General features: G+C 46.0%; 1 protein-coding gene across 8 annotated transcripts in view; it reads right to left on the bottom strand.

Annotated features, from left to right (window-relative positions):
* The window catches only part of LOC104874640 (beta-galactosidase-1-like protein 2), a 32257-nt gene extending 9882 nt beyond the window's left edge, over window positions 1-22375 (bottom strand). For 2 of the 8 annotated variants that reach the window (XM_010641808.3, XM_033764436.1), the window contains exons 1-9: window positions 22290-22375; window positions 13102-13218; window positions 12735-12932; window positions 10948-11016; window positions 10281-10376; window positions 7980-8088; window positions 6165-6257; window positions 3489-3570; window positions 12-82 (exon numbers count right to left, since the gene is read on the bottom strand). In XM_010641808.3, coding sequence (XP_010640110.1) covers window positions 12-82; window positions 3489-3570; window positions 6165-6257; window positions 7980-8088; window positions 10281-10376; window positions 10948-11016; window positions 12735-12932; window positions 13102-13218; window positions 22290-22375 — 921 coding nt within the window. Of the gene's footprint in view, window positions 1-11; window positions 83-3488; window positions 3571-6164; window positions 6258-7979; window positions 8089-10280; window positions 10377-10947; window positions 11017-12734; window positions 12933-13101; window positions 13219-13358; window positions 13464-20219; window positions 20270-22067; window positions 22137-22289 lie in introns of those variants that run through there. The other 6 variants (XM_010641815.3, XM_010641829.3, XM_010641800.3 and 3 more) reach the window with 6 other exon arrangements.
* Window positions 22376-22501: the final 126 nt, after the last annotated feature.

Raw genomic sequence — 22501 nt, 5'->3', positions numbered from 1 at the left:
GCCAGACTTACCTGGACACTTAAGAGGAAAGTGGTCAGTAACTGTAGTTCCTGTTGTGACTGCAGGTTGATGGTGGCCAGCACTGAAGGGAAAGGAGAAAGGGGAGACAAAACAGTGTTAAAGTCAGGAAGTCTTTATAAATAACACCAAGCCCTTCTCAGTCCATTATCTGGTTTGATGTCAGCAGACTTACCTTATTAATCTTGGAAACTTCACCACCTAGCACAGAGCAGGCACAGCAGTCACTCACTAAGCATCTCTTTTTGAGTAACTGTAGTTTTACAGCCACAGTGTGCACTACGATAACTATTCTTTTGTAGCAAACATCTGAACTTCATACACAAAGCATGGAGCAGAGGATACTGATCTCAATGAAGCCTCCTGTTTTCTTGATGAAGTGTCATTTTCTACACTGCACCATAATGAGTTCACTTTCAAGTTTAAATATGCCCCAGAAAGTTGCACTATGTCTTGTGGCTGGCCATGGTTCTCTTAGCTAAACCAGGTACATCGCTTGGCTGTGAGGATCTGTATATGCCTGCTGTCAACCTTCACAGTGACCTCACATGCACAGGCCTTGGCCTGAGCTCATGTGGGCCCTGGAATGATGTCAGACACTGAGGCAGCCAGGCTAGCCCAGCCACCTTGCAGAATATAAGCCCCAGATGACCAGAGAAGAAAAATAAGCAATAGGTGAGACTCAGGGAGGTGCAACAACTTGCCCCGTGGTCATAAAATTGGCAGGAAGCAGAGTAGGGCTGCAAACCTAAGCCCTCTGACCACAGTGTCACTGTCCAGAACCCTCCTTGCCCAAAGCTGCAAACTGCTCAGCAGCCTGTCTGAAACTGAAATGGCAAAGGTCTCAAAGTCAGTGGGATACACAGAGCTGACTAGACACACATAGCTGTGACCTTTCCTTCTTAACACCTCACCACATAAGATGATGGGGGGACAGACAAGACGGCCCCAAGGAATAAGAATGTGGAAGAGATGTTAGCAGAGGGAAGTTCTAGGGAATCTTGGGATAGTGATGCCATTAGAGAAGGGAAGGAGCTTCCATTTACTCCCACCTCCAGCCCAAGGCTTCACCCACTCCCAGCACCAAGGCCATGCAGGGGAGGACACCTGTCCCTAGCTTTACATCCCTATCCTCAAGCCTCTTTCTCCACCTGTGCCCATCTCTTTGCATGGTTCATTTGCTCTTAGAAAACCCCAAGGGTGTGGAACTGTGGGACAGGAGAAGGATATAAGTAGGGAATATGGCAGGGGATTCCCCAAACAAGGGGAACATATCTACAACAAAAACAAAAGGCCTTTTCTGCATAGATGCCCAGTGGTACTCAGGTAGTGTCTCCAGACACTGACATACAGGTACCCCTCCTTGAAACAGCCCATGGCCCCTTCACCCTGAAAGGCAGAAGTCCTGTCCTCTGCCTCCCCCACTCCCTGGCCACCAAGGGGGCATTCAGGGCCTCTTTTTAAAGCGGCTCGGTAAGAGTCAAGCAACTGAGAACATCCCTCATCTGGAAGACTGGGTGGGCAGAAGAGACAGCAAGATTACAGAGCAAGCAGAGAGGCCATGTACAAATACCAAGATTTATGAAAAGACCACACAGTCAGATGGTGAAGCATTGCCAAAGGAACACAATGACTGAACAAACATTCACCATTGGCAGACATTACTGTGCCAGTTTCAATGATTCACAGAAGTGGCATGAACATAAAAATGTCTCACAACAGAAAATATCAGAAATACCAGAATATCATGGGTACAAAAAGAAAATTCTACATTTTTAAGAAATGAAAAGAGGAAGAAATTAGGACACACAAAGGGATCTGTAGCCAGAATGTCACTGGGTTTTAGTAGCACCAGTGCATGCTAGAAAACAATGGAATAATGTCTTCAAACCCCAGGAAGCAAGGTCCAACACAGAAGAGACAGGATAAAGCTGTGCAGCAGGTCTTCCACAGATCACACACAAGAGCGGGAGGGCTCCTGGCAAGTACCAGGCCCCACTGTGGAATCTGGTATGCACAGCACTGAAAAGCACCAGCCAAAGTTTCAGGAAAAGCATTTGTTAAAAAGAGAGAGAGCTGGGGGAGGGTGAGTAGAGGTGGGATGGTAATAAAGGAAGAAAAAGAAAAATTGCAACGAAAATAAAACCAAACAGGACCATGACTACATTGAAAGTGAGCAGTAAGTATACTAGAGAGTAAGCTGATTTGCAACTGGAGGATCCAGTACTGTAGGGAAACAAGTGGAGGGTCAAGGGCCTCAGGAAGGCTACTACATGACCTGCATGCATGTCAAGACGCCCAGCTCTCTGAGAGGCAGGCTGAAAAAACACCATCATCTCTAGAACAGAAAGTCACAGGCAGAAAGTTAGTTCAGTAAACATAGAGTTCTAAGTGCATGTGGTTCAGAAACAGAAAGGAGAGTAGTGGAAGAAAAAGGTGGAATTCAAGATGGTTATTTCAAGGGAATGGGATGAGAAGGCAGGCAATGCTATGTTCTCCATGAGCATTTGCATGACTTTACTTTTAAACCATGTAAATGCATTTCTTTAATTAATTTCTTAAATTAAAAAGTATTGGGGCCAGGGATTTAGCTCAGTGGCACCACATCTGCCTCCAAAGTGCAAGGTCCTGAGTTCAATCCCTAAAAAAGTATTCTAGGCAGCATTTGATGGCACCAGGGACTCGAGAGCTAGAGACTGCAAGGAAGGACTGGGCATGGAGAGAGCAAATCCAGGCATCCTCACAGGTCTTCAGTCAGTAGACTGCAAAGATCTGAAACTATTCACCAGCATCTGAAAGGTCTTCCTCACACAGCCACAGCCCCAGACACCTCTGGAAGTCATGAGGAGACAGTGCCACCATGTGGAAACAGCAGGAATCACTGCCAGTCATCACCACACCCAGAGAATAAGGTCTTCTGGGCCTTTAAATTTCTCCCTGGGGGACAACAACCTTCTACATGCCAGGCACTGCTGGACGTGATACAGACAGAAAAGTCCCTGTCTACAAATGCAAAGCATATGCTACATTAGAGGCAAGTAGAGCTAGAGGTGACCTTGGAATAGCCACAGCAACACTCTGTAGGATGTGTAAAGCCTCCAAGGGAGAGGGTGCCGAGTGCATTTGAGGAACAGCAAGAAGGCCAGGAGGGTGGAAGGGAGTGTGCAAGGGGAAATGCTGGGAGGGAGCCCAGCCAGTCACACAGGCTGTGTTGGGAGGTCTTCTGAGGTCATTCTCAAGACCTTCACTTCCCTGTGGGGTACCTGGATTGATGATCCTGGCTACACTTTCAAATGCATGCACCTCTGCTATGTCAAGAAAGAATTGGAAGCATCATTGATGAGAAGAGAGGTCAATCAAAATGCTCCCCAGTAACATGAGAGAAATGATGGTAACAGTCAAAGGGCAAAACACTACTCCAGATGGGTTCTGAAGATAATGCAACACCCATACAGCCTCCTTGCAAGTACCTCCATGGACCACTCCCTTCTGCAGACCATCCTTGTTGTCTGAAGTCAAAAGCAGTTCTATGATACCACGGTCTTCCAAGGCCTACAGGGGACAAAGAACAAGTCACAGTGAGTGCTTATTCTTCACAGCTGCTGAGGTGTCACAAAGCTAGGGATAAGGCAGCTGGGAGAGCAAGGGGGAGAAATCTAATGAAAGCATTTTCTGCAGCATGTCCACCTTGTCTCTGCCTGCCATATTCAGCAAATGGACCTGCTATCCAGCTGCAACAAGGGACCAGGCAGCTGGAGACGGCAGCTCTTGCCTGCTTCTGCAGGTCTGGTTGGTTTGCTGTTCCCAGACAACCTATACAGAGGCTAGCTCCAGAAATCAGATGCCATGCTGTCACCTGGAACCTGCCTGCTGGGCTCCAGTGAGGAGATTAAGCTTCCAGGATAGCATCCACGTCTTCCCAGTCACCCACACCATGAGCAGATAGCTTGTCTTTCCCCACACTGAGCCGGTGTGGCCTTGGCCAACAACAAAGGCAAGCTGGGCTAGCTGTGCCTCAGTGGCATGTCACATGCACTGCCCATGCCCAGTGGAGTGTCAGTCTGAGGACAAAGTGAGCAAGCACACTGTGCATGAGAGGCTATTATAAGGATTTCTACCACACAGACAGGTGCTAGCATTTATAGAATAGTATTTACGAAGGCGCAGACCTCTTGCTAAGCACTTCGTACACTCTCCACTCAATCTTCACAGTTAATCCATCAGCAGTATAGCTGAGGAGAGTATTATTGGTCACACAGACAAGGAGAGAGCTTGGGTCAACACCAGAATCTGTCCATAGCAAAGGCTCAGCGCTCAGGCTTTGGGCACACTGGGATCAGAAATCCCCTCAAAGGTGATTTTCCCCTAATTTTCCCTGAGTATCTTATGACAAGACTTTATTTCAACTGAATTATTTTGGAACTAGAGAAGGCAGAGATATCATCTAGTGGGAGAGTAACACTTATGTTACTCTCCGCATCCCTTTAAGAAAAGGGCAAAGTGGGTATAATTCTCAGGAATGACAGAGCAGGGGAGTATTTACTATGAGGCGGGGCAAGTTCTTTATCAAAAGCTCTGGATTGACTCCCTTCAGCTATCCAATCAGTCACTCCTGACACATAACATCTGCTTAGCTTCCTACAACATCTGCACACACCCATAGCTCACAGGCATTCATTTATTGACTCATCCTACAGCGGGTAATTGTCTCCATTTAGAACATAATAAACTAAGGCTCTGGATCGGAGGTCAGGGAACCTGCCCAAGGCCCTGCAGTGCCAGTTGGCGTCCACACCCAGGCAACACCCCCAGCAGGAGCCACATGGCATTGGGCACATTCTCCCTGGAGCTTCAGGATGGCAGAGCCTGGGCACTGCACCCCAACCCAGAAGGCAAAGTCCCCAAGGAGCTACATTGTCCTCTCCTGCTCACTACGCAGCAGCTCTCCTCCTCTGCAAGTGAGTCATCCAGCAGTGGCTAGAGAGGTCCCAGCCCCCACAGGGAGTCTGAGGGAAAGAGGTGTGGCTGGTCTGGAGGCTGGAATCTGGTCTGGGATCATTTTAGGTAATTCAAACAGGAAAAGGAAGTTGGATATATGCTCTCTTCCAGGCTGTCACTAGGGCTAGACTTCAGGACTGAACTTTCCCCTCTCCTTCTTGGGGGATGCCCCCCTAATCATGGACACAGTATGTGCCCTTCCAAGAAGCTTTCTGCAGGTGAGAAGTTGGGGGACACCGGGGGTCTAGGAGAATCTACAGGCTGGTGAGCTTGAGCCTTGATCTACATACAGTCTACAGGGACAGAAGTAATTTCCAGATAGAAAATGAATCTGTGGAAGATGGAAAAAGAGATGCTGCCTGTGCCATCAAGAGCCAAAGCTAAAGTTATTCAGCCTTCCAAGAAATGGATTCACCCCAGAGGACAGTTAATGTTTCCGCACTCAGAGCCCAAGGTAGTTAACCCTCCAGAAGACTCTCAGTTGAATGACAATGATCTAGCAAAGTTACTTTTTGATAACTTACTATAAACCTAGAACTGTGCTGAGCTGTCTGACCTTACACAGTACAATTTGGAGAGGCAGATATTCTTTCTAATCCTACTTTGTAGAAGAGAAAAAAGAAGACTTAGAAAAATAAGGCATCTGTTCAAAGTCTTGGCTACCAAGTGACAGAAACCAGGCCTGAATATTAGCTTGTTCTGTTAAATATCACTACAGCCCTCAGCCCTGCCTTTCCCCAATCTGCTGTGTATGAGAGCGGTCATTCTCAACCTCCCTCACATATGGGAGGCCACCTCAGATTCTTGTAATCACATAGCATGGTATGTGTCTGGAGCATAAGAATTTTTTAACTCTCCAGATAAGAGAATCATGGCTTTAGCCCAGGGCTAGAATCAGGGCAGCAGCTCAGGAAGACTTCTCTAATCACCACTCAGCCCCTGGAACACTACATATGTACTACAGTCCCCATTGAATAAAGACTAAGTGATGGCCTATAGAAACCCCACTGAACTAAATCAGTGGAGGAAATTTTGCCATTAATAAATGCTGCTGGGAGACAGCAGCACTTAATATGAGGAAAATATTAGACCTACATTCATTATTTTCATGTAATGTACATGAAGACACCAACTGGGTTGACTCTCACCTTCTTGATGTAAGGCATGTAAACAGGGTCTCTGTTGTAGGAACCATATTCATTTTCCAGTTGCACAGCAATAATGGGTCCCCCGTGCTTGTACTAGGGAGGAGAGATGAACATTCAGAAACTGAATTCATGGGAACCATGTTATCTAAATCCATCATGCCTATTACCAATTACTAGCAACATATCCCACTTGAAAAGAGAAGTCTTCAAAGGCTTGGTATATAATTAAGAGTGTTGTCATTAAGACAAGGAAACAGGAAGCACTAGGCTCTGGTCCTCCTATGAAAACATCAAATAAAAAACTATAAACTATGCCTAACTTCAAACAATCTCTGAGAACCTGTCAGAGATCTAAGCAAATAAGTGGCCACACAATCAAGAAACAGCCCACACGAGAGTGGAACTTTCATGATGTTTTTGCTCACCCTTGCCCTTTCAGTGATTAGACCCACTGTTTCGGTATTGTGGTATTTCAGAATGGCCCCAAAGTACAACATTAGTGATTCTGGCTATTCTAGCACAGTGTATTTTTAAAACTGTTCTAGCTTACAATCAGTTACTGTTATTAAACTTTTACAATGCCTGAATTGTAATTTAAACTTTACTATAAGTATGTGCTATAGGAAAATATCTGGTATATATAGAATTTGGTCCTGTTTGTGGTTTCTGGCATCTTCTGGGGGTCTTGAGAGCAAGATATCCCCATCAACAAGGGAAAGTGCCACCAAATATTACACTAAAAATGGTGAATTTTGTGTTGTGTGTATTTCCCACAGTAAAAATAAAATAGTTATACCCAGAGAAAAAGCTCTCAGTACACCATTTCCAGGCCCAAGAGTGCCTCTGCACTATGTTCTCAGAATGATCTTCCCTTGGGCCCCCACCCCCACCTCCACCTGGATCTACAGCTCTACCTGTTAAAGCATTTCAGCAACTTCACTTTCCTTGCAAATCCAGGCTAATAACTTCCAAGCTTCTGGCTTCTTTTATTAATAGGGCTGCCAGATTTAGTAAATAAAACTACAGAACATCCAGTTACATCTAAATTTACAATGACTTTTACATAAACAATGATTTTTTTAAATGTAAGTATGGCTCACACAATATCTGGGGTATGTTTATACTTAAAAAATTATTCCTGGCTTATCTGAAATTAAAATTTAACTGGACAACCTTTGTTTTATCTAGCAGTTCTCTGACTTATGTGTGCTGTGAACATTCCAAACTATTAACTCAAGAGCATTTTTATTGATTTTTATTGATGTACTAATTTTTTATTGATGTATTAATTTCTCAATGTCACTCTTTATGGTTTTACATAAGCAACTGGGTTAATTATTCCCACTCCTGTTTTTTATTGCTTCCAATTATCACAGAAAATATTAAGATACTTTCCCCAGAAAAGAGTCATTTTAACATATTTGTTTTGAATAGTAAATGGGTACCATGTACTACCTTTCTGGTAGCACAGGAAAGGACCTTGAAAAGTCATCAATTAGAATTTTGTAATTCCAAATTCTGACCAATGGCTAGGGCCTGCCCACATGTGCAGGCCTCAGCCATGGTGCCATGGGGCCACTGACAGATGGGTGTCTTCAATTATCAATCCTTCCACCTACTCATCTCCAGTCTCGGCTATGCACCACCTGAAGCAGTGGGAGTCCTCACACCTGTCTGTCCTTTAGCACCACTGAGACACTGGGGAAGTGTGTCGCTATGTTGGAAAGAACTGCAGGTCCTGGAGTCTGAGACTCACCTAGGATGCCTACCACCTGAGGAAAGACAGGCAAAGACCAGAGTCCATTATGCTCTTACCTGGAGTGGCACCACTCTGGACATTAGGTGATCAAAGTAAAGATCCACTGCCTCGGTGAAGCCCTTGTAAGTTGTTCTCAGCTTCATGCTAGGGTCTTGGAGCAGCCAGCTTGGAAACAAAAAGGGAGAGGAAGGGGCACTGGCATCAGGGTGTGGGTCCTTGCCTCAGCATGCTGAAGGTGCAGGGAAAAGGAAGCAGCTTCAGAGAGCTCAGGAGTAAGTCTGAAGAGCCGGTGAGGAGACTCACCCACCCCACCACCTCCACTTAGCCAGAAGTCAGGAGACATGTATGAATTCATGGGCCACATACCACAGGAGCCTACTGCTTCCCTGCCCACAGACACAGTCTGGCACAAGTTCATTTCCAGCTTCATTGCTCCAGGCCCATTGATGCTAGGTAGGCTGACACGGTCTTTCATGGGACTCAAGGCACAGTTTTCAAGCATTTATGCTACAGTGGTTTTGCAGAAGGATAAAACCAGGAGGGTTAGGAATCTCTGGGCCTGGAGGACACAGACACCACTTTCCAGGTCACTCAGGAAAATGAAACTATGAGCAGCTGACCCCAGCGAGGGACAGGCTCATTCACAGGAGCTGCATGCATGGCCCTGCTGCACTCAGCCCTCAGCAGGAAAGCACCAGCTGCCCTTGCCCGCTCCCCAACCCCTGCTCAAACTCCTGGAGGGAGAAACAAAGTGGGAGAGCTTTTCTCCAAAGCTGGAATCAGAGCAATTTCTTCTCCTGTGAAATCCGGAGAAAGCACATTTCCTAACACATAGCCCTGAGGATTCTCTTGCCCTAAGCAGAGTTGGAAAAGTACTAATCAATGTTGGCAAATAATGAAGAGGACGTGGGGTCTCCAAGCCTGACCCCTATATTCAGTGTCACCTCAAACAGTTAGGGCTTTTCACAGGTATAGGGGTTCAGAGACCGACTCATGAATAGGCAGGTGCCACACATAGTAGGGATCTGAGGCCAGAGCTCCTCCTGCTTCTTGGTTAATACTGTTAAACCCTGTTGTCCTCTGGACCCAGCTCTGGCTGAGTCCAAGGAAATCGCTGACCATGGCACACAGCTCTCTAATCCACAGAGAGTGAGGGCAGAGCTTTAGCAGCATTCAGAGCCTTGTCCAGGGCACTGTGCCAGCTCAGAGAAGCAATCCAGGATAATGCAGAGATAGAGGCAGGAGCCCCTGAGCGAAGGGCAGGTTGCACTGGAAACAAGAGGGAAAACAGGGCCAGGCTCAGGGCTCACACTGTGGGAAGACAGTTCCCCAGGGCCCAGACTCTTCCCCTCCAGGTGTGAGTACAGGGCGAGGCTGGGGAAAGTTGTACCTGCTAACCAGAATATCTTTTCTCTCTCTCTCTCTCTCTCTTTTTTTTTTTTTTGTCAATTTTTTTTCTTTTTGTTGAGTTTTTAGGTACATTCTAGGCATACAGTACAGTTACATTCATTACTGGAATCTTGTGCCTTTACATGACAGGTTTTGGTTCTCATTTTTTCCCCTTGTCTCTGCCCTCCTTTCACCCCCTCTTCCCCTCCCCATTTACAAACACTTTATTTCCATTTCTTCATTTTCTCATATTTTTTCTTTTTCCTTATTCCCTTTCCCCTACCCTTCCCACTTTCCCTACACCTTTATGAGATAATTAACAATGTGAAATAGGAAGAAAAGGGCTAAAGGTAAAGAATATCTTTTCAATGGAAAATAATAATGACAACACAGAAGAGCACAAGGAGTCAACACAGTCCTGGCTGATTACCATCGAGACCTCTCCTCTACCCACAGAATATTCTAGTGAACTCAGCAGAGTAAGTACACTTTGGAAGATTAGACCTCGTGAGGTCTGAGTGTGAAACAATAGTAGCTTCTGATGTACTTTATCAAAATGCCGGGGCTTTAAAAGAATAATTGGTAGTATCTCTAAGAAACAGACAGGGCAGATCTGATTTTTTTTTTCCCATTTTTGTAGTCAGAGAAAGGAAGGCCAGAGCAGATAAATGACCTGCCTAGGGTCCCAACTCCACAACTGGCCCAGAAGAATGAAATGCACCAGAATGGCCAACCTCTTTGCTGCTGCTTGCCATATGTACCAATCCACCAAGGTTTTACAAGAGCAGTAACTATAACGTTGTTCAAAACAACTCCTTGTGGGTGCCACTTACTCTGAAAAGGAAATTGAGCACAGAGAGGAAACTGTACTTAACAAGCAAACTAAATCAATAACCCTGAGTATTTTATGCTGGCATCTGGATACGTTGAGCCTCCCTGGAACCCTACACCCACATGGCCTGACTCACCTGGGCAGGCCCCCAAGGTCAATTTCAGCACAAATGTAGGGGCCTGGGCGCAGAATCACCCACAGCCCAATCTCAGCAGCCAGCAGGATAAAGGCCCTAGGTGGGAAACAAAGTCAGGCGTCTTGTCATGGCCCAGAAGGGAGGCTACATACCTGACAGGGTCAGCTGCCCATTTCTTGCTCCCTTTCTCTCACAACCACAGAGACTGGGGAGAGGGAGGGTCAACCCCACCTCAGCAGAGAATGGAATGTCTATACCTTGGTTTCATACCACCCATCTACACGACTCCTCTGGAGGAGAAAGGGCTTCAGACAGGGTACAGGAATCCTAGCAGTGAATATGACCTGAAAAACAGCCTTGCTAACCCAGAGGGAAGCCTATGCCCTGGCTCAGGTGACTGGATGCCACTGTAGATGTGAATGGCACTTGGTCTTGGGTCCTCTGGCTGCAGAAAAAAGGGAGGATCCAAGGCTGACAGGTCCCGGCTGGAGAGCATCTAAACCCTGGGTACAGAGCCTCTCACCAGTTCCTGAGAACAAAGCTCCAGTCCCCAGTGCCCCTAGTCATCAAAGCTGAGATGAGACCTCCCAAGGGTTCTGAATCCACCCTGAGTAGCCACCTCTCTGCCACCCTCCCTGGCCAGTCACAGAGCAGCAATACCACATACTCCAGGTCCAGGTTCCCAGAGAAGTCGAATCTGCCTCTTTCTGGCTCATGGAGGTTCCACGGGACATAGCTGTAATAAAAAAAGATAATCAGAGGCCAGAGCTTGTCATTCATCCACTTCACTTCTCAGATTGCCTTTTTTTTTTTTTAAATCTCTAAAACACATAACGATGGCTGCAGATGTGCTTTTTAATGGCTTCACAACTGGAGCCAAGAATTAACAAAACACATCTGGGGACCATAGCGAATCTAGCCCAAACCCCAAGGGAAAAACATCTCATCCCCTCAGAAGGAGGGAGGGTCAACTAGATTTGGACAAAGCACTAGCCATGGCATAGAAATCAGTCTTTGATGACCAAAGACCAGCTTCCCACCTTCATCCCCCTCAGAAAGAAAGAAATAGCAAAAAAGCAGAAGTGGGGCAGGAAGAACCTTAGTACCAAAGTACCCAGATTTCCAAAACCTGCAGCAAAATGGAGGTCTGAAGGGAAGATAAGGACCCAAGTAAGCTGCTAAACAAGGCCAATCCAAGAGACAAGGGAAAAAGGCTTGACAGTGATAGGCTCTGGTCTCCGTCCCACAGCCCACAGCTGATCTCTAGTTAAGCCCTCCTCACTGAAAAGTATATTCACAAGTTAAGGGAAGGGAGGCTTTCAGGCTCCCAATTCAAATCTAAGGTTCCACGTTGACACAAATACACATTGTCTCATTTTGTTAAGGCAAACTGCAAAACTCTACAGTGCTGCTATAACTTCAGGAGTCCTGAGAAGTCACCCACCTTTTCTCAACAATGCTAACAATGTTCAGAACTTACTTACAACCCAGGAATCACCTTCAAAGCCAGCCCATAAACCACCCCAGAAAATCCTTCTCCTTGCTTTGTAATTACATATTTTTGTCTAAAATGGATTAATCTAGTCTGATAACCCATTTTATATAGAGAAATGCAGCTAAATATCTCTTGGTAATTTTGAAAAACAATCCAAGAAAAGACCATGATTATAAACAACTAGGCCTAGTTTTTAAATAATCTGCATATTTACCATTTCACTGTGTGCTACCACCATGTGCCAATTGGCATACCATGTGCCAAAAAGAAAGCCACAACATAAAGGGCTGTCCCATGAGAAGGACACTGCAGGCTGCTGGCAGACAGCTGATTAGGCAGGCACTTCAAAGAGGACTACGCTCATCTGCTGCAGAGACTGGGGTGAGGAATACACCTGCCAGGAAGAGGAAGAAACAGAAGCATGTGCACCCACAGAGGAAAGGCCTCATAAGGACAGGAAACAAAGAGAAGCCCCAGAAAGAACAAAACATGTTGACACCTTCGGCTTGGACTCCTATCCTCCAAAAGGATGACAAAATATATTTCTGTTGTTCAAACTGCAAATAATAAATTAATAAATACATAAATATTTACAACTGGAATCGCCTCCTATATCTACACTCACCTCCCTCACTATATTCTTTTGCAAATATTGCTATTTTGGTTGCTCTAGCAACTTTCAAAGATAGAGCTTTCAAAGATAGCAAACAGCCTGCTGCAGGACTTGTGCCACAGGTTTGCTACCACTGCTCTAGACCTTCTATCCTATTGATCTTAGGTCTTTCCACGCCCATCAATGGGGAGTTCTATAAGGATGAGGAGGAAGGGACAGTCTTACCCTGCAGACCTAAGCAGAGGACTTGGGCTGGACCCTCCTCGTATCTTTTTCCTCCTGCAGACTCCTGGAGCCCTTAATTGATAAGCAGGCTTGGCAGCAGGGGACAGAGCATAGCACTTACGTGGTGAGGGTATTCAAGCCACAGGCTTTCATCTTGAGCAAGCGGTCCCTCCAGTATTCCCTGGGCACACGGAAATAGTGTATGGAGCCCCCGAAGATCCAGAAGGTGGTGTCCTCCAGCATAAAGTTTTGGTTTTTGGCCTGCAGCCCTAATCGCTGATGTCGAAGCCAGGGTGGGATCAGGGTGCTCCAGTCCAACCTGGAAAGATAAAAGGCCCTCCTGGAGCCTGGGAGCTCCCTGGAGCAGTGAGCAGGGTGCAGGGAGATCAGCTTCCTCGCCTCCTTCACAGGCCCTCAGGCTTCCTCTCTGAAGAGGGCCTGCTTCTGGGGTGGCCAGGAAAAGCTCCCGCCCTCTGACTTAGCCAAACCTTGGAAGGAGTCTTTCTTCAGAATCACTCACAGAACTGGACCCAGCTGCAGGGGGAGAGCAAGCTGATGCAGTCAGGAACAAGACAAACACAATGCTCAACATGAAGACACCTGTGCTAAAAGAAGAGAGGATGAAGCGGGGTTATGCTACACAGGAAGGGTCTGCTCTCTAGAGATGGGATTCCAGGGCAGCTGTAGCAGCTCCCATGGTGGCGAGCTATTCTAAACATTAAAACAACACTGCTAGAAACAGTACCTCCGAGCCCTCTCCTGATCACAGCTATAGAGTTTGAGACTCAGATACCTGAAAGATCATCTAAGTTAAACAGTGTGGAATCATTAACAAGATTTCCAGGTCTTAATTACTTCTGAAGTTCAAGTATCAGCAAAAGATGACCCAGCATGACACATACCAAGAACAACCACATCTTAGCACCTCTGAGGCTGGCCCACGGGCAACACACCAAGTAACTTCCTGATCCTAGAATTCTCCCTCTCATCTCCACCTAGGAGTCTGAAGGCCTTAATGGAAAGCTGACAATGGCAGCTGCAGGGCTAGAAATTTCCAGCAATGTGGTTTAGGGAACTTGGAGATGGGAAACAAGAGCATGAGAGTCTGGGGTAAGAGCAAGTTTCGGTGGTGCCTTTCTTCTTGTCCCTTTTCCTTACAGCTCTAGACACCAGGCATGCTGCCAGGCAGGAATCCCCAGCATAAAAAGTTCCCCTGGAACACCTTTGAGAGAGCCCTGTTAGCCACAGACAAGGAAGCAGTGCACCAAGAGGGTGACACTGCCTGGACATCACTAACTACTTGGAAATTTCCTGTGGCCACTCATGGCCAAAGAGAATTATCTTTTACCCGCTCCTTCCTACTACTCACAGCCCCCAGCCTTGAAACACATTACAGCTACAGAACTATGCTTTGTCTAGGTCATCTGTGGATAACCTGGAAATTAATCATTTTTTCCTTTCCCTAAAGACAGAATTTCCATGTTCCAAGTGACTTGCAAGTGACATTTTAGGACTCAGTTCTTCTCAATGACCACCTATTCGGGGAAGGAAGACAGACACAATATCTGGAAGCGGAAGATCGGGGCATAAATCTCTAGGTAGTGTAGTCACCTGTGGAGATGCCTTCCTGACTCTGTAAAATGGACAGAAAGTCTGGCATAAGAGTCAAGTAGACATGAAATACTCCATGATGTGTAGTGAAGGAGTCTATCACTATTTGAAATAAATTTAGATGAGCATGCTTTTGCAAATTACAAGAACAGCCTCAGTAATTTTTATGTCCCCAATACAGAGTAATGCCAACCTCTCCATATCCCCTATATCAGCACACAATACTTTATGCAATAGACTCTGTACCAGACTATCTTTGTGTAATTTCTGAACTTTTTCAATGAAAGATTCTGTTTGATTGTTTGTTTTTGGTACTGGGGATCGAACTTGTGTCCTTGCGCTTGCAAAGCAGCTGCCGGAACCACTGAGCTAAATCCCCAGCCCCAGTGAAAGATTCTGTATATAGAGACCCTATGAGACAAAGCCAGCCCCTGGGCCAGGGGTCAACCAACTCCATGAGCCAAACCCCACATTCCACCTGTTGAGGCCTGACAGGTGAGAATGGTTTTCACTTTTTTAAGTGGCTGAAAATAATCCACACGTGGCTGTTTGGGCCACAAGGAAGTACAGTAGATGCTTGACTTATGATTCAATTCATTCCCATGGGGTGGCTCAATTGCCTCACGTTGGTCAATTGCCTTCAGAGTCTCTATCATGTATAATTTTAAACTACACTTTCTTGCAGGCAGATCTGTGTCCTCAGAGGGATACTGGTCCAGGATTTGTAGACCCCACACAGGAAAGGATGTTGTAATGTTCCTTCCAGAATTTGTTAAGGGATAAATCTGCATCTGAGACCATCTGGAACCACAAGTGGCCAGCATTCAGGCCAAACTCAAGACTTTGGTTTTAAGTTAAAATTAAAATTCCAGTTGTAACCCAAATTGTTTGTATATCTGGCTGGTCATAACCCAAGGGTCCACTGTAACTACAATACAGACTAAATGGCCCACAAGGATGAGAACGTTTAATATCTGGCCAGTTTCAGGAAATCTTGCTAACCTTTGTCCTGGCAGATGAAGTCCCAGATTACTCAAACAGGGTCCCAGTGTCCCCACTGGCCCCCACCTGGGCCTTCCTGTAACCACCCCTTGTTTTTCTCTTGCCTGGCAAGCTTCTGACCATTTTGGCTTTGTCTGAGATTTCCCACACCTCAGACAAAGGAGAGTTTGCACTTCCCGCGATTTTCACCACACCTGTTCCCAAGAACACATCTGCCTTCCTATCCAGCCTTCCCCGCCTGAAGTACTCCTCAGCTGCCCCATGCCTGCTGGGCCTGTCCCAGGCTAGTACAAATAGGATCTGGATGGACAGACTATTTTCTTAAAAATGAAATGTTGACAGTCTGATGGAAAAAATGCACACATATGCAACCTCATTATTTTAAAAGACAATGATAATACAATTTGGTGATCATTCCACCTGGTAACAATCTGTATTCTCTTTCAGAACTCCGGAAGCACAATATCCAGTTCTTGACCAAAGCATTCATCTCCCGTAACAACTTCTGTGGAAAAGTGTGAGAACCTCCCTCTCCCCACAAGGCAGGTGCAAAGATATGGGTGAGAGCCCGGTAATCCCTGTACCAGCACAGTCCCTGCTGGGAACAAACCCATTTATCTGCATCCCTACTGATTGCCAGTGTAGGCAGACCTGACCAGGTGTGGTAAGAGGGATCCACTGCTTTTTAGAAACTCAGACTTATCTGAAACCTGCTGAATCAAAATCTGCACTTAGGGGCCAGGGACTTAGCTCAATGGTTCTGCCAGCTGCCTCACAAGCACAAGGACTCGATCCCCGGTATTAAAAAAAAAAAAAAAAAAAAAAAAAAAAAAAAAAACTGCACTTTATTCAGATCCCAAGGCTACATACAGCATTTCTCCTTTGATCTATGTATATGTTGTCTCTTTGGCTGGAGGGTCTCTTTGGTAGTGTCTACATCCTACCATTTTCTAAATTAAAAAAAAAATTCCTTCTCACTGCTTATCAAGAAGCAGGAAATAAACATCACAAACAAACAAACAAACAAAAAGTGCTAGCTATTAGCAAATTTTAAATCCTGGAGAATTCACCTTTTCCCTTCCTGGAAATTTTCTGATAGGTTACTAGGCAAAGCTGTCAATAACTTAGCAAAAGGAATGAAATCAGTAAGAAAATAAGCATGGTAAGTGTTGGGTTTCTTGAGGGAATTCACTATAAGGAAGGAGAAGACATAAAGTAGAGCTTCACGTATCAAATGACAAAGTACCATGCAGATGGTTATTAAACACTAATCATGATCATTAACACTAATGATCATCATTAAGAATACCCCATAATTCCCTGCTAATTAACTCAGTAATAATAAGGAAATATCAATGGGATGGTTACATTCAGCTGGTTTAAAGGCAGAGGGACCCTGCTCCTAAGTCAGGCTGTGACCCACGAGCTAAGCAAGCTCCAAGGAAGTCCAGTGCTTTGGCAGCTTTGTTCAGTAAGCAGTCTAGTCACAATCATACTTTCTTCCATGAAGCCAGCTCTAAGCTTTCCTGGGAGTAGGAGCTTATATAACACGTGTTCTGGAATTTCTGCGTTTTTCATTTTGGCTTCATTAGGGAAATGACTTCTCACCCCCAGAAAACATTGGACATTGGTCCAGTTGCCCTGCTGGGCCATGCTTGCCCCTCACTGAGGACTGGGCTTGCCTCAGGAGCCAGGCCACACATAAGGACTGAGTTCTCCCTCCCTGGGGCAGCATAGGCCCAAGGTCTAGGCCAAGAGGAATATTTTGAAGTAGAGAGTTAAGGGCACAGCTTGGGTCAAAGAGTGACTTGTTCCTTTCTTAGCCCTCAAACTACACCACACAGCATGCAGAGAACAGGGCTGGAGGCTGGTGGGCTGAAATATCCCCAACCTGACAATTTAGGGGAGCAAGACTGGCCAGGCAATTGGACTTCATGTGAGTCAATAATTGGATCAAGATCTCGAGATGGAAAGTAGAAATCTGCATTCTAGATTCACTCACATGAAGAAATTTCTATGTGGGATGCTCTTGGAGCAATTTGCCTCATCAGTAACCTACCTCATCACAGAGGTAACTGCTCAGTCCCCTGGTGTTCTATGATGCTGAACTTTCACCATGGAAAATTTTTCCATTGTTAGCCTCATAAATAGAAAAGTGATTATAACACAGCCTAAACAGAAGTAGACAACCGTTAAATGACTCAAAAGGGCTCTGCTGTCAATCACAAGCCTTTATTTTGGAGATGTTCTGAAAGGCCAAGTGGAAGGACTTCATGAAATAGTAAAAAAGAGAAGACAGCATATTTTTAAAAAAATTTATTGAGCTGGGCATGGTGGCATATGCCTGTAATCCCAGAATTCTGGGAGGTTGAGGCAGGGATATCACAGGTTTGGGCCTAGCTTGGGTAACTTAGCAACTTGACAAGACCATCTCAAAATATAAACTTTTTAAAGGGCCAGTGATGTAGCTCCATGAAAAGGCTTGGACTCAGTCCCTGGTACCAGGGACTGGGGGTACCATCTGACAGGGGGACTTCTTCTCATGGAACTTATCTATAAACAATAAATAAGAGACAGCTAGTTCATAGAAGACCCAAGGAATCTATATTGCCTTTCACATATAAATTAACAGAATTTCCTGCCTTAGACTACAGAGTTGAGCTCAGAATCTTCCTTACACCAGCCAAACAGAAATGGAATGTGCAATTTTGAAAAGTTCTATCAAGATTTAAAGTGAATATATGTTATGGTCAGCAGTTCTACTTACAGAAATAGATCCAACAAATACCCTCCCAATTTTGTTTACTTTAGCCGAAAGATTCCAAGCCAGCAATTCTCAGCAGTAGAGGACTGTTTCAATTATGTATCTTATAGGCAAATGCGAGAGGAGGTACAGCTATCAGTAGTCATCTCTGGGGAAGGGAGGGGAAGAGGTACCCAGGCTCCAGAAGTGGGAGTTTCTTTACACTAGGTCCTCTTTATACTTGGATAGCCACCATGTTCATTTATTACCTACTCACAAGTCACATTTTTAAGGACAAGTCATTTGTTCCTGAAAGAAGCAACCTCGTGTTCTGCTGAGTATCTGAGTCCAGAAGCAGAACCAATTAAAAGCCTTCAATGGCTGACACCAGCCCAAAGATATCTGCTTCCTTACCCAGAACCTCGAAAAGCAACCCGCCCTTCTATCCCCCAATAAGTCCTGTGGTGGGAGAACTCCTTTTCATTATGGTCTTTAATATTCACGGCAGTTGTTTTACACAAAAGTTAGAACTGCATGGAAAAGAAGCAGCAACAGGTTCCACACAGAGAGAGCCTGGTGATGCCTGCAGCTGTGGGGAAGGTGGGTGGGAGGTAATGCCGGGGCTCCAGAGAGACTTTCAGGTACTAAATGTTTTGAAAACTTGCTCACCAGCTCTAGCATCTCCTGAATTCTTGTACAGAGCAGTTTGTGAGGTGATACAATGGAACTCTGGCTCATTTCATCAAAGACTGGGTGCTTTTATTTCTTTTGCTACTTCCTTGACCTAAGGTGGGGACATTGTTTTGGCCAACTTGCTGCTATTTCTGCTGCCAAGGCTCTGCAGCCCTTTACTCCCAATCTTCTTGGTAGTCAAGACCCTTAAATAACAAATATAACACCAAAGTTAACATTCCCAGACAACTCTGTTTTCCTTGGATGGATAGCCAGCATGGTCATGTAAGAATCCAGTGCTAACTCCATCTTCCCTGCATACAGTGGCTCAGTCATCTCTCCTCTCGAACACTAGGAGCTTCTACCCAGATAGCTCTGTCTCATCACAATCTGACAGGTGAGACCTGCTGCAAGAGACTTTTCTAGACACGGAAAACATCACCACTAAAAGATGAAAGGGACAGAATTTAAACAGTTTGAACATTCCAGGGACTGACTCAGGCCTCAAGCACAGTAGAGATTTGAGTAAACAAAGCTCATAAAATCAACAACCTCACAGAAGCTTAGGAAGAAGACACAATTTGTCCACATAGCTTCAGAAGACAAGCTATGATCTGGATCAAAGAAAACGACCTGCATAGCTAACTTCTCCACCTTTATGAAGGAGAAGGAGTTCAACAGGTTCCCCCCTTTTCTTTTCTACCAGGAAAGCTTAGAGTCAGGATTCCAGACAATGGCAGCACAGAAACAGTGAGTGACACAGAGCTCAGAGAAGAAATGCACCCATCTTTTAGGAGCAGAGTGCTAGCTGCCTACTGGAGGCTTTCCTCTCTCTCCACTTCTGCCAGGTAAAATCTCAGGTATGGGAGATCCAGAGTTGACTGAATTAATGCTCAGTGATGCATTTATATTAAGGAAAACAATCATACTGAAAAACATGGTTGATCATATCAAGCAGGCATTCTTGTGTTCATGAAGTAGAAGGAAGAAAGAGAAGGAAAGGCACCTTGCTTACAGGAATGCTGCATACATGCATCTCAAAATTACATGTTAAGTGAAGGAAGCCAAACAACAATAACAATAACAACAGTAACAATAAGAGTACACACTTTAGGTCATACTTCTGTAAAACTCTAGAAAATGCAAACCCATGTATGGTGGCAGAAAACAATTGAGCAGCAGTTCGTTTGAGAGTGGGGAGCAGGGATAAGTGGGAGGAAGGGATAACAATGGAGGAAAAAATGGGGGCTAATGGATATTTTCACGATCTTAACTGTGATGAGGTCCTCAGCTTATCAAACTTTATATGTTAAGTATCAAAACTTACCAAACTTTATATGCTAACTATGTAAAATGACATGACAACTATATTTCAATAAAGGTGGCATTTAAGGAAGACCATTCTTCAAGTTTAAAAGCCTAAGGTTGAAATCCTCCCTAAAAGTCTACCTTGCTCTATTATTTCTTATATATATTATCAAACTATTATGATTTGACCACAAACTAACCCAAGGAAAAGTTGGTGGAAAAAAGAGATACTACAACCAAGCTCCTGCCTCCCCAGCACCCTCCAAATACCTCGTTCTGGGGTCCAGGAGAAAGGCAAATCCTGACAGTGGAGCTGTAATGAACTGTGAGCTGAAGAGCCAGCTTCCATGTGACCTGTATTCTACTGGCTGCGCAGACATTCCTCAACAACAGCTGGGAGAGGCCACCACCTACCACTCAGTTAATGACCCAGTCACAGCTGAGACCAGGCAGGAAGAGGAACACAATCCGATTTCCTCTGGGCTCCAGGACTATTAGACTAACTCACAAATTATTGGTGTGCAGCCCAAGTCAGACAGAAGGAAGTGGGCAGAAAGCACCCAGGCAGTGATACAATAAAAAAGATACACATTCTAAAGGCTCCTTCACAAAGCCCTGTGCTTCATTCATAACTCCTCTGGTCTGTCTCATCTGCTGACAAAGAAGGGGTGGCAGTGACAACTTTGCTATTCGCATCAAACCCATTTGCCAGACCTGAGTCACAGCTCTTTCTTCTCTGTTGCCATTCCCAAGGCCACACATCAGGCCCCCGCCTGACTCCTACGGTGGCCACCTCACCTAGGTGGGGATATATTTAAGTAACCTGCAACAAGCCTCAGACAGCTCATCACAGCCCTATCAAACACCACCCAGCCTCCTTCCCACACCTCTTCCTGGGGATTATTCATGTGTGTTTCCTGGCCTGTCTCAAACCCTTTGGCACAGCCTCTCAGTGACCTGTCTGGGAGACCTGCAACAGCAGCTACTCCCAATCAACAACAGGCACACACAGGGTACATGTACCTCTCTGGAGCCCTGGCTCCTTGACACCCTGCTGTGTGCAAGATGTTCCTGTTGCCTCTGCCCTGTGCCTCTTTGGGGAGTTGCATCAGCCTTGCTTCCCCAGGAGACTGAGCATCCTACAAGGAGCACAGACCACATCCTCAAGGAGGAATAGGTTAAAGATGGTAACCTAGACAGGAAAAGTCTTCAGAACAACTGGAAAAAGATGAAATGCCTTGTAAGTTTTCTGGGCCCAAAGTGAGGAAAGAACCATTTTCTTCTCCCAGACAATATTTATACAATATCCTCACCAACTCAGAAACAAACAAGGATGTAAATCTTGAAAAGGTGTAAATGTAAAGAGTCTTTAAATGTGCTCTTATGGCAGCAAAAATCTTTATTTCCATCAAAAATGTCTCTGTCTCCCCAGAAGTTTGGAGAAAGGAAGAAGGAAGATAGCAAAGCATCAGAAAGAGGGGTGTGTTCCTGTCACCAGTTCCAGTGGCTTGGCCTTCTCCTCCTCCATAATGCCTACTGCCAAACACTCCTTGCTGTTGGTCTGCTTCCCAGCAACCCGGGAGGTTTTGAATATGGAAAGTGCCAGGCATCGACCTAAAAGATGGTCAGGGCAGCAAGCTTCTATAAATAGACAGGGTTTAGAAAAACTCTGGAGTACAGCCCCCCAAAAAATGTTTACTTGTCCAGGCAGTGGGTAAATCCTTCTATTCCTGAACCCCACTATTTGCCAAAAACAGCATTTGTGGATGGGAGAAGGGAGTGTGCTAGTGAGCACGGTGGGAAGCAGAGTCCACCTTATTATCAGGGCTAGCGTGATGCAAACCAACCAAGGGCTGAGGACCCGGGAGGCCCCCGGGTTATGATCATACAGCTGAATCGACTGCAACTGGCATGGAGGCACTGCCCTCTGAAGAGCAGAGACCCCCAGCAGGCTTGGGAGGGAAAGCCGGGGCTTAGGAGCAGGGCAAAAGGGAATCAGGCGGGCAGTGATGGGGCTGGGAGTGGGGGAACACCTGAGTGACCTTTCCAGAGCGCAGGGGCGTCCCCTTGCACGGAGCCCCACACCACAGGGGCCCAAGAGCAGGAAGGTCCACGCACTGACGCCTGGGAACTCGGGGCAACGGCCGGTGGCATCCACGCCTGGATCTCCAAGCAGGGTCAGAGGATCTGCAGGCGGCGCAGAGGGACTCGAGTGTGGGAGAGCCCGCAGAAAGAAGCGGCTGGGCTGTCTCGAACTAAGGGTTCAAAACTTGCGCCAGGCGACAGCCGGAGGTATGGAAGGCTGGGGTGTGTGCAGCCCCGCAGGAGGCGCTCTCTCACCTGCGGAGCACCAGGAAGCTCAGGAGGACCAGCAGCAAGAGTCCGAGTGTGCGGCCAGGCCTCCGCCGGAAGCTCCATGTGCTCATCCCGCCTCGGCTGCACTCAGGTGCTGGGATCGCCTGCAGCTGGCACTGGAGCGCGCTGGAGCCCCGGCGCGGGGGGCGGAGCCGCTCAGGTCTCCTAGGCAACCAGACGCGGCCCGCTCAGTCCCC

This window comes from Fukomys damarensis, unplaced genomic scaffold, assembly GCF_012274545.1.
Source record: "Fukomys damarensis isolate Sample0158 unplaced genomic scaffold, DMR_v1.0_HiC HiC_scaffold_16, whole genome shotgun sequence".
Classification (NCBI taxonomy): domain Eukaryota; kingdom Metazoa; phylum Chordata; class Mammalia; order Rodentia; family Bathyergidae; genus Fukomys; species Fukomys damarensis.
The sequence above is the reverse complement of the archived record's forward strand: the minus strand, read 5'-3'. Positions and strand labels throughout refer to the sequence as shown.